Source organism: Ornithorhynchus anatinus, chromosome 4 (assembly GCF_004115215.2).
Source record: "Ornithorhynchus anatinus isolate Pmale09 chromosome 4, mOrnAna1.pri.v4, whole genome shotgun sequence".
Classification (NCBI taxonomy): Eukaryota; Metazoa; Chordata; class Mammalia; order Monotremata; family Ornithorhynchidae; genus Ornithorhynchus; species Ornithorhynchus anatinus.
This window is the reverse complement of record NC_041731.1, coordinates 103,183,204-103,198,908: the sequence shown is the minus strand read 5'-3', so window position 1 is coordinate 103,198,908 and position 15,705 is coordinate 103,183,204. Positions and strand designations below refer to the sequence as shown.

Sequence of the window (15,705 nt, the reverse complement as noted above, 5' to 3'; positions counted from 1 at the left end):
AAATAGTATTTGTTAAATGCTTACTATGTGCCACGCCGGGGTAGATACGAGCTAATCAGATTGAATACACAATCCACGTTCCACATGGCACTCATACTCTTAATCCCCATTTTACAGATGAGGCACCTGAGGCCCAGAGAAGTGAAGTGACTTGCCCAAGGTCACACAGCAGACACTTGGTTCACAGCTGTCCACATAATACCCTAATGCTAACCTTCTTATCTAACTTGCCGCCAACCCCTCGTCCACGCCCTTCCTCTTCATATCCAACAATTACTCTTCCCCACACATCTCCTCTAAAAGGCCTTCCCCGACTAAGCTCTCCTTTCCTCTTCGCCAACTCCATTCTGCACCAGTGCTTAGAACAGTGCTTGGCACATAGCAAGCACCTAACAAATACCATCATTATTATCACTCTGACTTGTTCCCTTTATTCATCCCCCATCTCAGACCCACAGCACTTATGTACATGCCTGTAATTTATTTATATTAATGTATATCTTCCCCTCCATTCATTCGACAGTATTTATTGAGCGCTTACTATGTGCAGAGCACTGTACTAAGCGCTTGGGATGAACAAGTCGGCAACAGATAGAGACAGTCCCTGCCGTTTGACGGGCTTACGGTCTAATCGGGGGAGAGGAACAGACGAGAACAATGGCAATAAATAGAGTCAAGGAGAAGAACATCTCGTAAAAACAATGGCGACTAAATAGAATCGAGGCGATGTACAATTCATTAACAAAATAAATAGGGTGATGAAAATATATACAGTTGAGCAGACGAGTACAGTGCTGAGGGGATGGGAAGGTAGAGGGGGAGGAGCAGAGGGAAATGGGGGGAAAAGAGGGTTAAGCTGCGGAGAGGTGAAGGGGGGGTGGTAGAGGGAGTAGAGGGAGAAGGGGAGCTCGGTCTGGGAAGGCCTCTCGGAGGAGGTGAGTTTTAAGTAGGGTTTTGAAGAGGGGAAGAGAATCAGTTTGGCGGAGGTGAGGAGGGCGGGCCTTCCGGGACCGCGGGAGGACGTGGCCCGGGGGTCGATGGCGGGATAGGCGAGAACGGGGGACGGCGAGGAGGTGGGCGGCGGAGGAGCGGAGTGTGCGGGGTGGGCGGTAGAAAGAGAGAAGGGGGGAGAGGTAGGAAGGGGCAAGGTGACGTAGAGCCTCGAAGCCTAGAGTGAGGAGTTTTTGTTTGGAACGGAGGTTGATAGGCAACCATTGGAGGAGTTTAAGAAGGGGAGTGACAGGCCCAGATCGTTTCTGCAGGAAGATGAGCTGGGCAGTGGAGTGAAGAATAGACCAGAACGGGGCGAGAGAGGAGGAAGGGAGATCAGAGAGAAGGCCGACACAGTAGTCTAATGGGGATATAACAAGAGCCCGTAGCGGTAAGGTAGCCATTTGGGTGGAGAGGAAAGGGCGGATCTCGGCGATATTGTAAAGGTGAAACCGGCAGGTCTCGGTAACGGATCGGACGCGTGGGGTGAACGAGAGAGACGAGTCAAGGATGACACCGAGATCGCGGGCCCGAGAGACGGGAAGGACGGTCGTGCCATCCACAGTGATAGGGAAGTCTGGGAGAGGACCGGGTTTGGGAGGGAAGATGAGGAGCTCAGTCTTGCTCATGTTGAGTTTTAGGTGGCGGGCCGACATCCAGGTGGAGACATCCTGGAGGCAGATGCGAGCCTGAAGGGAGGGGGAGAGGACAGGGGCGGAGATGTAGATCTGCGTGTCATCTGCGTAGAGATGGTAGTCGAAGCTGTGAGAGCGAATGAGTTCACCGAGGGAGTGAGGGTAAATGGAGAACAGAAGAGGGCCAAGAACTGACCCTTGAGGAACTCCAACAGTTAAAGGATGGGAGGGGGAGGAGGCGCCAACGAAGGAGATCGAGAATGACCGGCCAGACCGTAAGCTCACTGTGGGCAGGGAATGTGTCTGTTTATGGTTATACTGTATTCTCCCAAGTGCATAGCACAGTGCTCTGCACATGGTAAGCACTCAATAAATATGATTGAATGAATAAAATGCCATCAATGCTCTGCCAGAAGTAATGAGGGCTCTGCTCTCTCCCCCGTGCCTCCATTCTCTGTGGCAGGGAATGTGTCTGTTTATTGTTAGATTGTACTCTCCCAAATGCTTAGCTCAGTGCTCCGCATACAGTAAGCACTCAATAAATATGATTGAATGAATGAAGACTTCTGCAGCCAGCAGCCGTCCATCCACCTCTCCCATTTCACTGGGGCCCTAGGCCCTGAGCAGCTTATGCCTCCTGTCTCCTTCAGTGACTAACCTTCTCTTCCCACCCCAGCTGGCAGAAAGCCTTAGTACAGTGCTCTGCACACAGGAAATGTTTAATTAATACAACTGAATGAAGTCACATGAGGAAGCTTCCATCGGACGCTTATCTAGTAGGGATAATGTGTGCAGCATCACCTTATCTACGGAGGAGGGGATTTTCTATCCCTTGTGAACACTGAAGGATTCATGTACCTCCACAGGTGAGATTTTCTTCGAATTTAACAGCAGAACAGCCCATACTCCCTAAGGGAGATCATATGAGGGCAGTTCCATTTCAGGTGTATTGCAACATTCACACTGTTACACATGACTTGCTATTTTAATAACTGGTGAGGGACAGAGTTTTCCTGACAAAAGTGAAGAAGAGAAAGTGATGTAAGATTAAAAAAAAAAACAACCAGAGTTGAGATGCCTTTCCTATTTGGAAGATGGCAAGGATATTAAAAGTATTGTTGCTCAAGTCTAAGCAACATTTCATACACTGAATGCGCAAGTGTTAATGAAGGGGGAAAATACAGAACAAATTCAGTGTTAAACTCTGTATGCCCTGGTTGGAATTCTTTCACATTTATGCTGAAGTAGAAGATTTGTGCAGACATGCATTTGGCAGTGACTTCTGATTTAATTTTCCCTTTGACTCAACCATGATATATGGTGAAGTTTTGAGATACAACAGAAATACATCTGACCGCCAATACTCGATGGCTTTCCAAAAATTTTTTAACCTATAGCATTAAGTAAAGATCAGGTAATAGTCTTGTTGTGTTTCTTGGGACGTTCATAGCACTGATCTGTAACTCCTTATTATCATACAATTAAGCATCTTGCTCATCATCCTCTTTCCAATGCTTTCAGAAACAATCTACAATTTGACTGGCAAGGATGAGGAAAGGAAGAATGGGTAATATCAATAAATAGTCTTTACTCAGCGCTTACTGATCTAAGTGTTAGGGGGAATATGGTATTTTCTTCATTAGGGTAATTTTCAGTATTAATTGATCGGTGGTATTCACTGAGCGCTGTGTGCAGACCACTGTACTTAACACTTGGGAGAGTACAATATAACAGAGTTGGAAGACACATTCCCTGTCCAGTATAGAGAGATAGGAACAGTAATCCCAGGAAAGAGAACCAGGATGCTATTCCACTTGCCTACCCAATTCTGCTTTTCATTGGAATACCACAAAAGGCAGTTTGGTTTAGTGGAAAGACCATGGGCCTGGGAATCAGGAGATCTGGGTTTTAGTCCCAGCTTTGCCACTTATGCGCTAATGATCTGGGGCAAATCACTTCACTTCTCTGTGCCTGACTTTCCTCATTTATAAAATGGGAATAAAGTATCTCTTCTCCTTTCCTCTTGGACTGTGGGAAAATTTGGGATGAGAACTGTGTCCAAGCTGATTATCTTGCATCCACCCCAAGGTTTAGCACAGGGTTTAAGAGATGTAAATTTAATAATAATTTAGTAAATATCATCACTACTATTAAAATGGAGGTCATCAATCACTGAGGGGCAGGACTGGCTTCACAAGACAGTATTTAGGAGTATCACATAACTTCCTGTCTAATTGCTGACCAAAACAAGCTTTTTACAACAGGTAATATTGGAACAAAAAAAACAAGGGAGAAAACCAAGGGGAGGAATGTGCCTATTGAATTTTATTATTCATGTATTGGTATTTGTTAAGCACTTACTGTGTGTCAAGCACTGTTGTAAGCACTGGACTAGATACAAGTTAATACGGTTGGACACAGTCCCTGTCCCACATGGGGCTCACAGTCTAAGCTGGATCTTAGTTCTTTGGGGGAATAAACTTAGATATTGAGATGGCTAACTCTTATTGACTCCTCACTCACTCACTCCCTTATCCACTCACCCATCCACTCATTCAAAGGCATTTACTGAATTCCTAGCACTGTACTAAACTCTTGGGAGGGCACCAAACTACATGCTTTCCCCCTTTTATTATTTTATTACATTATTATTATTGCTAATAATAAGTACTTAAGTGCTTACTATGTGCCAAGCACTGTTCTCAGCACTGGAGAAGATACAAGTTAATCTTAATAACATATTCTTAATACCCATATCAGTCTTTATCAGTCTGGACATATTCTTAATACCCATATTCTTAATACCATATCAGTCTGGACATATTCTTAATACCCATTTTACAGATGAGGTCACTGATTCCCAGAAAAGTGAAGTGGCTTGCCCTAGGTCACAGAGTAGACATGTGGCAGGGCAGGCATTAGAACCCAGGCCCTTCTGCCTACCAGGTCCGTGCCCTATACACTAAGCCATGCTGCTTCCCATCGGGCCCTAAAAGTTCAACAGACATATATCAAAAACACGCAGAAAAACGGGGCTGCCTCGTTTTCAAAGTACAGCATTCAAAAAAGCGCACAGACCCACAAAAAAATAGAACAGTACCTGACAGCCTCTTTTTTCAATCTCCACAATACACTTCCGAATCAACAGTGGCACCATCAACCCTACGTTCTCCTTCTCCACCACTTTGCGAGCCTCTACCCCGAATATGACCGGCTCTCGATTTGCATCCAGCCCCTGAAGAGAATTCTCCCACTGTTCCATAAGAGTCACTTTCACATAAATTAGGCCTCTGGGTTCGAGTTTGACAGCCAACTGATGGGTCTTGGTCACTCGGAACAGAGTGGGAAGAACAACCGTCCCATGACAGCACACACGATTCTTCCTCGGAGTGGATTCCCAGCTGAAGACCACTAACTTCAAATGCTGCGCGTTTTCGATTTCTATGTTGAAGGTGTGATCCATGTCTAAAAAGGTGGTCCTACAGGTGAGCAAAGCAGTCCTTGCTTTGTTTACCGAGTCTACCTGAATTGCACAAAACACGTCTTTGGAATCCATCCGAGGCGGTTTCAAGTCCTCAGCTCCATAAAAATGCACACTCATGAGCCCAGATATGTACTGCGAGCACCTGGGTTGATCAGAAAAGCTGTAATGCCTGAAAGCGTCGATGTCTATTTCGGGTTTGGTACAGTTTGGCAGGGCTTCCTTTCCTTTCCCAAACTTGTGTTCAGTGGTGTGCTTAGCCGATTTAGTTAGAAGCTCGGGAGAATCCCCATCGCTGAGGTAACCTCCCCTGCAGGAAGGTTTAGAACTCCCCGAATTTTTCTTTTTATAGCTGTGCTGAGAAGACACACTGCTGTCAAGATGATAAAGACTGATAATGTTCCTTTTAGTGGCCGTGGTTGCATTTCTAGAAGGCACTGGGGCCGTGTGGCCTGCATCCGGACAGTTACCCTTAGACGCGGAGGAAGAAGAGTGGTCGGAACCGTTAATATGGCTTGAGATCCCTTTGACACTTAGCTTTCTGCTGAGGTCTGGTAATTTTTTCATTCGCATGGAAAGTTTTCTCACAGTTCTGGGAGATTTGATTTTATCTGGAAAAGACCAATTGATCGAACCACCTTTTTTCGCAGGATTAGGGCTCAGAGGAGATGGCTGCGATCCTCCTGAGTCGGTTTTATTGGCAATAGCTAAAATTCCAGGACCTTGAAAAACGAAAACAAGAAAAATTAGCAAGTTGCAAGGCTCCATTTCCATTTTAATACCTTCATCCACTCTCCTTTTGACATTGAAAGTAGCCCTAGCCAGGAGCAGCAGAAAGAAAGGATTCCATAGCCACAGAAGAGCAGAGATAGGGGAATGGTGAGGTGGGGAACAGGATGGACAAAACACAAGAGGGGAGGGGGAAGGTAGACCAGAAGAGCAGACCCCAAACAAGAACAAAGGCCTGTGGTATTTGTTAAGCGCTTACTATGTGCCAGGTACTGTACTAAGCACTGCGGTGGATACAAGCAAATCTGGTTGGATTCAGTCCTTGTCCCACATGCAGTTCAAAGTCTAAGTAGGAGAGAGAAGAGTGAGGCCTAGTGGAAGAAGCACAAGCCTGGGAGTCAGAAGGTTATGGGTCCTAATCCCAGGTCCACCATTTCAATCAATCAATAAGTATTATTGAGCACTTACTATGTACAGAGCACTGTAGAATTAGCAGACAGGTTCCCAGCCCATTTGTCTGCTGAGTGACCTTGGACAAGTCACTTCACTTCTCTTTGCCTCAGATATCTCATCTGTAAAATGAGAATTGAGACTGTGAGCCCTATGTGGGACATGGACAGTGTCCACACTTACTAGCTCGTTTGTACCCCAACTGTTAGTATCGTGCCTGGCACATTGCAAGTATTTAACAAATACCATAAAAAAAGGTACTGTGAAGAACCTGAGGTACCTACTGACTACAGTAAATATGTAATATAGTTACCAAACACTACAAAACAAAACCAGAAAACACTTTAGATTTATAACCTGATAGCTAGCAACTTCGCATAATCTTTCAAACAGTATTTATTGTCTACTGAGTGCAGAGCACTTTACTGAGTCCTTGGGAGAGGACAACCACATGGTAAGACATCCTCGTCCAGGGTTTACAATGAAAGCGAGGAAGACAGACACAGAATAATTACAAATAGGAAGAATAAAAGAATGGGAAAATGGGTAAGCAGATAAATCAGGGTGACTTAAGCAACAGAAAAATATATGTTTAGATGCTCAAAAGGGCTATGTTGCCAATAGGGAGTGTTGAATGGTGGAGGAGGTAACTAATTTAGCTATATGAGAAAACTAATCAAACAGCTCTAACTGTGTGTAAAGCACTGTACTAAGCACTTGGAGAGTACAATATAACGAAGTGGGTAGACACATTCCCTGCCTGCAAGGAGCTCACAGTATAGAAGATAATAATGATAATAATGTTGGTATTTGTTAAGCGCTTACTATGTGCAGAGCACTGTTCTAAGCGCTGGGGTAGACACAGGGGAATCAGGTTGTCCCACATGGGGCTCCCAGTCTTAATCCCCATTTTACAGATGAGGTAACTGAGGCACAGAGAAGTTAAGTGACTTGCCCATAGTCACACAGCTGACAAGTGGCCGAGCTGGCATTCGAACCCATGAACTCTGACTCCAAGGCCCAGGCTCTTTCCACTGAGCCATGCTGCTTCTCTGATGTAGCAAGATGTGGCAAGATGTGACTGGGGAGCTGAGAAATTAGGGTAGCCAGTAATAATTATCCTCTCACAGATGTGCGGAAGATCTCATCAAAATGAAAAGTGGAATTGAGGTCTTCGGAACAATCTGTCAGAGTACCCAGAAAGAGAGACAATAAGCTGGGTTAAATTCTGGATAGTGACAACCAGAGACAGGAAGCTTACGTGGGAGTGTCACTCTTCCACAGTAACCACGATCTGACTGCATTTAACATTCTGGCTTTGGAGGATGAACCCAAAAAAGCCAAGGCAAGGAAGGATAGGAAATTTTAGAAACGGGAACTATGAAGAGGTACGGACCTTATTTAGAAACAAACTAAAAGTAGTAGCTAAAAAAAAGGAGTAAAGACCTAGATGCCGGAGACAGTTAAAATCACCATGAGACATGGGTAAAATGTGTTTTTTTATTGGTATTTGTTAAGCACTTACCGTGTGGCAGGCACTGTACTAAACACTGGGATAAGATACAAGATAATAGAGTTGTACAAAGTCCTTGTCCCACAGGAATCACAGTTTTAATCCCCATTTCACAGATGAGGTAACTGAGGCCCAGAGGAGTGAAGCGACTTGCCCAAGGTCACACAAGAGAAAGGAAGAACGGGATAAGAACCCAGGTCCTCTGACAACCAGCCCCTCGTCCTTTTCCCACATCACACTACTTCAACACAACAACAAAAAAAACCAACAAGTGACCAAATGGAAATCCTGCATGGCCAACTGGCAAAATACAGTAAGTCAAAGGAAAAAAGGGCCCTACCTTTCAAAAAAGGGGAAAACTCATCTTAGGGAGTACAGGAAAACCCAAAAAGAGTGGAAGTTCTGATGCAAAAAGGATCAAAGCAAAAAGCCAAAGGGTTGAAATGTCATCTTGCAATGAATGCTAGAGCTCCATACCTAGCAAAAATGGGAAGCTGGCTAGGGAGCCAAGGGGGCCAGTTGGTGATCACAGGGAAAGAGATGATAACCTCTAGGTTCAATGAACTGTTTCTGTCTTTTCTCAAGATGTTGAGAGAAATCCACACATTCAAATTGTTTCTTGGAAGCAGAAGGAATTGATTCAAATTATGGAAACCGCAAAGGGCTTTTAAGACCTAATTAATACACTAGATGTAAACAAATCATTGTGACCAGATGACAGCTCCACTGAAGTTCAGAAAGAATTCTGAGGGGAACTTGTGAACTCCTGACAAGAGTGGTTAGCATCACACCAAATGGCCATTGTAGTAAAAGATTGATGATCACCAAGCCAATGTCAGCTCCCACTTAGAAGAACAGTTTCAGAGTCCTTCTGGGTTTTGGGGGTTTTGTGATGGTATTCGTAAAGTGCTTATCACGGGTACACTAATCACTGTAATAAGCCCTGGGGTAGATACAGGCTAATGACAGTGGGCACATTTCATGTCCTACTTGGGATTCACATATCAATCCTCATTTTACAGATAAGGTAACAGGCACAGAGAAGTTAAGTGACTTGCCCAAAGTCATACAACAGACAAACAGCACTCGGAATTAGAACCCAGCTCCGACTCCCCGGCCCGAGGTCTAACCACTAAGCTACGCTGCTTCTCAGCGGTAATCCTGAATTATAGATATGACTCTCCCTTTCTTTCTGGAAAACTGAATCTAGAAAAAAGTTCAGAATCAATGAGCACTTAGAAAAACACAATTTTCTGAGGGAAAGACAATATGGTTTCTACACATTGGTCTGTAAGAGTGGTTTCTAAGTGGTTCTCAAGGTGACCCAACAACTAAGCATTCATTCATTCAATAGTATTTATTGAACACTTACTTTGTGCAGAGCACTGGACTAAGCGTTTGGAATGTACAAATCGGTAACAGATAGAGACAGTCCCTGCCCTTTGACGGGCTTACAAGCAGTGGTGTTTACTGACCACATACTGTGTACAGAGCACTGTACTGAGTGCTTGGGAGACTACAAATCAATAGAGTTGGTAGACACTTTCCCTGGCTATTTTATCCCTGTATTTTATCCCTCTCCTTAGCATGTACTAACATTTTTTTAAATATTTATTCAGCTGATATAATTGTATTTCTTTCCTGCTATTGCTTTGATCTTCCTCCTACCCTGCTACTTATAAATGCTTTTTGTTCATCTATTGCCTTTTAGATTGTTAACTCCTTGAGGACAAAGAGTATGTATTTTGCTTCTGTTTTACTCTCCCAAGAGGTTAGTACACTGCTTTGGTCTCAGTAGAAGCTCGATAAATACTGATGTTCAATTATTCTTTGGGAGTTGCTTCTTTTATCCTTCTTCCACCTGGAAACAATTTAACTGCCTTTTTGGCTGGTAATGTACATTTAGCACCAGGGCAGAGGGCAAAGAAGCAGTGTGGCCTGATGGATAGGGCACGGGCCTGGGAGTCAGAAGGACCAGGGTTCTAATCCCAGCTCCACAGCTTGTCTGCTGTATGAACTTGGGTAAGTCACTTAATAATAATAACGATAATAATGTTGATATTTCTTAAGCGCTTACTATGTGCTGAGCACTGTAGGGTAGTCAAGCTGTCTCCTGTGAGGATCCCAGTCTTCATCCCCATTTTCCAGATGAGGTCACTGAGGCACCAAGAAGTTAAGTGACTTGCCCAAAGTCAACCAGCTGACAGGTGGTAGAGTCCAGATTAGAACCCAGGACCTCTGACTCCTAAGACCGGGCTCTTTCCACTGAACCATGCTCTGTGCCTCAGTTACCTCATCTGTAAAGTAGGGATTAAGACTGTGAGTCCCACGAGGGACATGAACTGATCTGATTAGCTCGTAATCTAATTAGTTTCCAATATGATGAGTTTGTATCTACTCCTGTGCTTAGTACAGTGCCTGGCACAAAGTGCTTAACAAATACCATAAAAAAAGAGACCAAATCTCCCAACTCTATTGTACTTTCCCAAGTGTTAAATACAGTGCTCTGCACACAGTAAGCACTTAATAAATACCACTGATTGAGATTTCTGGAAAGAAAGTAAAAGCCAGCAAACAGTTGTATTCATGTTTTTGAATCACAATTAAGAGCTCTTTACTCTATGATGCATGAGGGAATGCATTCAAGGGGTTATTTGAATCACAACAGCAAAAACTCAGCTTGAATCTGCTTACTGTGTCAATCTGAATCAACTATCTCGCCCCAAACCTGTTGCCCACATCCTGCATATGGCATGGAGCTCCCTCCCTCTTAATATCAGACAGATGCTCGCTCTCCCCACCTTTCCAAGTCATAGTAAAAGCACGTCTCTTCCAAGAGGCCTTCCCCGATTAAGCCCTCATTTCCTCTTCTCCCACTCCCTTCTGTGTCACCCTTGCATTTGAATTTGCACCCCCGCTTCAGCCCCACAGCACTTTACATATCTGTAATTTATTTACTGATATTAATATCTGTCTCCCCCTCTAGACTGTAAGCTCGTTGTGAGCAGGGAATGTGTCTATCAACTCTGTTAACGTGTACTCTGTACTGTGCTCAATAAATACAGTTGATTGATTGATTAAAGGATTTCATCATTATGAATCATCAGTTTGTTCTCCCTTAGCATATATGCACTCCTCCTCCTCAGCAGCAAATACTCAAAATTCCATTCAATCGTACTTAATGAGTGCTTACTGTGCGCAGAACACTGTACTAAGTGCTTGAGAGAGTGAACTTGTACGTATCTCAGCACTAGAACAGTGCTTAGCACCTAGTAAGTGTTTAACAAATACCATCATTATTATTATTACAATAGAACAACAGACACATTCCCTCCCCACAGTGAGGCAAACATCTTAGAATATAAAATAGTGCCCTTCGCTCAACAGAATAGGTTACTCTAGAAGGCGAAAAAGTCAAACACTGCTTCCATTTCCCGAAGTCAAAGCCACATTTCATCTGAGATTGTACTATTCTTACTGAATTAGTCCAAATGTTTCACTTAATTTCAACCCCCTAGAGATAAACTACACATTGCCCAGAAAATAAAGGGCAAGGTACAATGTCCCAGGTCTAAAAGGTAAAATTAAACCTAGGTTGTTTATTGTTATGTTTTTTAGCTGGTACCCGCAGCAGAAATTTTAATAGCAGCAGTAATGGTATTTATTGAGCACCCCAACCGACTCCTTACCAGTAGCTTTAAGGCACTCAAACACGCTGACTGAAGGAAAGGAAGGAAGAAAGAGTGAGAGAGGAAAGTGGAAATAGGACAGGCTGAGAACCCTGAAAACCAGCACATGAAGAGATGGTCAATAACTTTTATTCCTAGGTAATTTTTCCATGACTTAAAAGAAAAATACAGTGCCTTTTAGGCATTTCATTAATGATTCAATTTTGAAAATTAAAATGTTCATTCAATCGTATTTACTGAACGCTTACTGTGTGAAGAGCACTATTCTTTCTATAACTTGTACAACCTTTTTTTGGGACAAAAAACTCTTTCCACACCCCTACATTATTATCTAATCCAGCCAACAAGTTTCATTCCTAATTTTCTGAGATAAAGTTAGAAATTGTGAAAAAGGCTTCAACAATTTCTTCCACTAGATAATAAGATATGAACTCTTTTCCAGTGAAACAAGTTTCCTTATTTTCCCTACTTCATGTACCCCCATTGAAGTAGAAGTAGTTTCCTTACAGGGAAAGGATTATTTTGAGCATGCCTGTCGTGCTTTGCTGGCAAGCGGTTAATAAGAAATGTGGTGCTTGATAAAATTGGACAAAGCGTTCCCTTATACAGCAGATCACAGCACAATCCCACTGGTGGGCTGGGGTTGGCTTGAAGCATTCTCTAGCAATCAGGGCTACGCTGTAGTCTGCTAACATTAATCTTCCTTTTCTGTCAACAATCTCTGGCACAGGTTTGAAAAAAGTTAGCCAACATACTTAACTTCCTCCATTTCACTAAAACCAAGAGGTCAGTTTAACATTCTGACTTCTGGGTTTGCAACTTGTGCTTCGGTCAGCACTGAATGGTTAAAATGATGTTGCTAGCAGAGAATGTAAAAGTCCCAACACCATGCGAATCAAGATTCAAATGATGTGCCGATAAAGCCTGAATGGGGGTTCAAAGATATATGCCATTTGGTGAACTGAAGGACTAAAAAGCTTTAAAAAATTTTACACAATGTTCCTCTCACACAATCTGATTAAATATATCTCTAAAATGCATGCTTGCTTTCTCAACTGCCTATTTCCAGAACAGTTTCCTAAAATATTGTTTGAGAAAACAAGTTGTCCTGGATAACCTGCTTCTTGGCCGGCCTAGTAAGGAAATGTCTTTAAATATTTTGGAAATGGGGTATCTTCTACTCATGACTGCTGTATATTTTTGAAATAGGGAATGATGACAGGAAGAATGGTTACCTAAATATTGTTTTTTGGGATTTGGAACGGGTGTTTTATTTTTGTTCTGTACACGAAGCAAGGAGACTCGACTGGTGTGCAATTTGCTCCCTCTGATGCACTCCACTTCAAAACTGCTCTATATGAAAACTTAGTTCAAATAAAGTCGCTTTTTCTATATACTGAACATAAAATTTCCTTTATCCTTAACTTTCATAAAAAAGGAGACTTACCTTTAAGGAAGTTTACAGTGATTTGATTGCTTACTAAGCATTATTTTATTTTTCCAAGGTCGCTTGGTAAAGTAAAACTGTGTTTGCACTATAATGAAATAAGATATAAGGAAATTTCACCTTTAATAAGAGAAAATGAACACCTCATGTAGTAAGGGCTAAGTGTGGAACGAAAGTGGATTTTAAGAAGGTGGGCTCTGGGAGAGAACAGGCTACAGAAGCACCGTGGCCTAGCACAGGCTGGGAAATCAGGTGGCCCTGGGTTCTAAGCCCAACTCCACCACTTGTCCGCTGTGTGACCTTGGGCAAGTCACTTCACTTCTCTGTGTTTCAGTTACCTCATCTGTAAAGTGGGGATTAAGACTGTGAGCTCCTATGGGACATGGACTGTATCCAACTTGAGTAGCTTGTATCTACCCCCATGCTTAGTATAGTGCCTGACACATTGGAAGGACGTAACAAATACCATAAAACAACAAAAAAATCCCCCCCCAAAACAGGCCAGAATGCTGCCAGCAGCTTCCATAACCAGTCAGGTCTCATCATATAGCAGATGGGCGAGGTTAGGCATCCAGTCCTAAAAGCTGTAGGGTCAGGATTCTTTTTCTTCCAACCATACTTCCCAAATGAAGTCTGTATTCTTCTTCTTATTGGTTTAATCCTAATTAAATTAACCACAATCCCTCTATGATGTGGTTAAATTCTTAAGGCATTAATTGAGATCATCTAAGCTACTTATTGTAAAACTGGTTTGCTCAACGGTGCCTGTAAAAACTGAACACTGACTTTTTAAAAGATATTTGTTGAGTGCTTACGATGCGCCAGGCACTGTACTGACCGTGGGGTAGATACAAACTAATCAGGTTGGACGTGGTCCATGTCTCATAGGGGCTCACAGTCTTAATCCCCATTTTACAAATGAGGGAACTGAGGCCCACCGAAGTGAAATGACTTCCCTAAGGTCACACGGCAGACAAGAGGCAGAGCTGGGATTAGAACCTAGGTCCTTCTGACTCTCAGGCCTGTGATCTGTACCTAGCTTGTAGGTAGCTATTTATGTATTTGATATAGTTCATATTTATATATTTGATATATGGTAAATACTCAAATACACGGTTAATGATACACTATACTCTCCACCATGCTGCGACTTTCATTCCTAATATTCTATTTAAAATACAATATATTTCTTTGAGCATTTCTCTACATTCTGATTTCAAAAATACCAATAAATTAATTCTGAAGATGATTTCAGTTGTACCACACATGAAAAAATTATAAAAATTTTTAGAAGTGCATTCTTGGTGAATGTCAGATATACTTATGCCAGTCTAACTCTGAGCGCTCAAAGAACATGGTATTTTGGTATGGTAATACAGATTACCTATGAAGTACCCAAGCCTTTCTTGAGCTATTTTCAAGGATTTAACTTATCCAAAACCTGCTTTAAGACGAGGCACCACAAGTCTCAGCTCTCAGGAGACTTAGTTTAAGCCTTATAGAATAATCTATGAACTTCATGTGATAAAGAAAAAAATCTATTTTTTTTATTTACAAGGGGTTTTTTTCTACTCACATAGCACAGATATTGATACATTTTGATACTCAGAATTGGCATAAATTAAGACAAATGTTATCCTTAATGAGGAATGTATATTTAAATTTAGGGCCAAAACTGAATGAAAAGTAAAGATATTTAAATAATCTCACTGTTAGGATAGATTATAGGATTTGTTTGTTTTTAACTGCTTTAAGTGTTATGGCTTTCTAAATATATACATCAATGGAAGTATACTTAAATCTGTACACTGTGAACAAATGGTTTACACCAAATAGACAATGCTAAAGTTGGATATGAAAGTAAAAATGACTATCTGCCAAATATTCTTTAACCACTGTTCAAGGATTATCCATGGCAATTTTTTTTCTTCCTTTCCTCCTTTTGCTTGAATACCTTGGGCTTCCACTACAGGATAGGCAAAGAAAATAAAAGAACTTGAAACTCAAGAAAGGCCCTGGAAGAATGATCACACTTTACCAAATTATAAGCCATGCTTTTCCAATCAGCATTCATCAATTCTCTACTCCTCAAAAATCCATTTCCTTCAGTGTCAAGGAAAAACTGTACCTGATTGGCTTCAAGGCTACCAGCTCTCCCCATTTTATGAAGAGGCTATAATAAATCAATCAGTGGTATTTATTGAGAGCTTACTTTGGGCATAGCACTATACTAAGTGCTTGGGAAAGAATGATAATGGTATCTGTTAAGCGCTTACTATGTGCCAGGCACTGTACTAAGTGCTATAACAAATTTGGTAGAACTGATGCCTGCCCACCAAAAGCTATAGAGCTCACTCTTTCTTCCCATGCATACCTAGCTCTCAGCTGTAGCTGGCTCTCATTCATTAAAACGTATTTATTGAGCACTTGTGTGCAGAGCACTGTACTAAGCGCTTGGGAGAGTACAATACAGCAACAGACATTCCCTGCACACAACGCGCTTACAGCCCGGGGTGGGGAGGCAGACATTAATATAAATCAACTTCAAAAGTGTACCTAAGTGCTGTGGGCCTGGGAGGAGGGAAGAACAGAGAAAGTCAGGGTGATGCAGAAGGGAGTGGGAGAAGAGGAAAAAGGGGCTTAGTCAAGGAAGACCTTTTGGAGGCCTTTTCAATAGGCTTTGAAGGGGGGCAGAGTAATTGTCCGGCGGATATGAGGAGGGAAGGCGTTTCAAGCCAAAGGCAGGAGGTGGACAAGGGGCTGGCGGTGAG

The 15,705-nt window shown here is 42.5% G+C and overlaps 1 protein-coding gene across 2 annotated transcripts in view; it reads right to left on the bottom strand.

Moving 5' to 3' along the window:
* SYDE2 (synapse defective Rho GTPase homolog 2) overlaps positions 1-15,705 on the bottom strand; it is a 64,769-nt gene that overhangs the window by 27,904 nt on the left and 21,160 nt on the right. For both annotated transcript variants that reach the window (XM_029063740.2, XM_007664651.3), the window contains exon 3: positions 4,726-5,828. In XM_029063740.2, the coding sequence (XP_028919573.1) occupies positions 4,726-5,828 (1,103 nt within the window). The remainder of the gene's footprint in view (positions 1-4,725; positions 5,829-15,705) is intronic.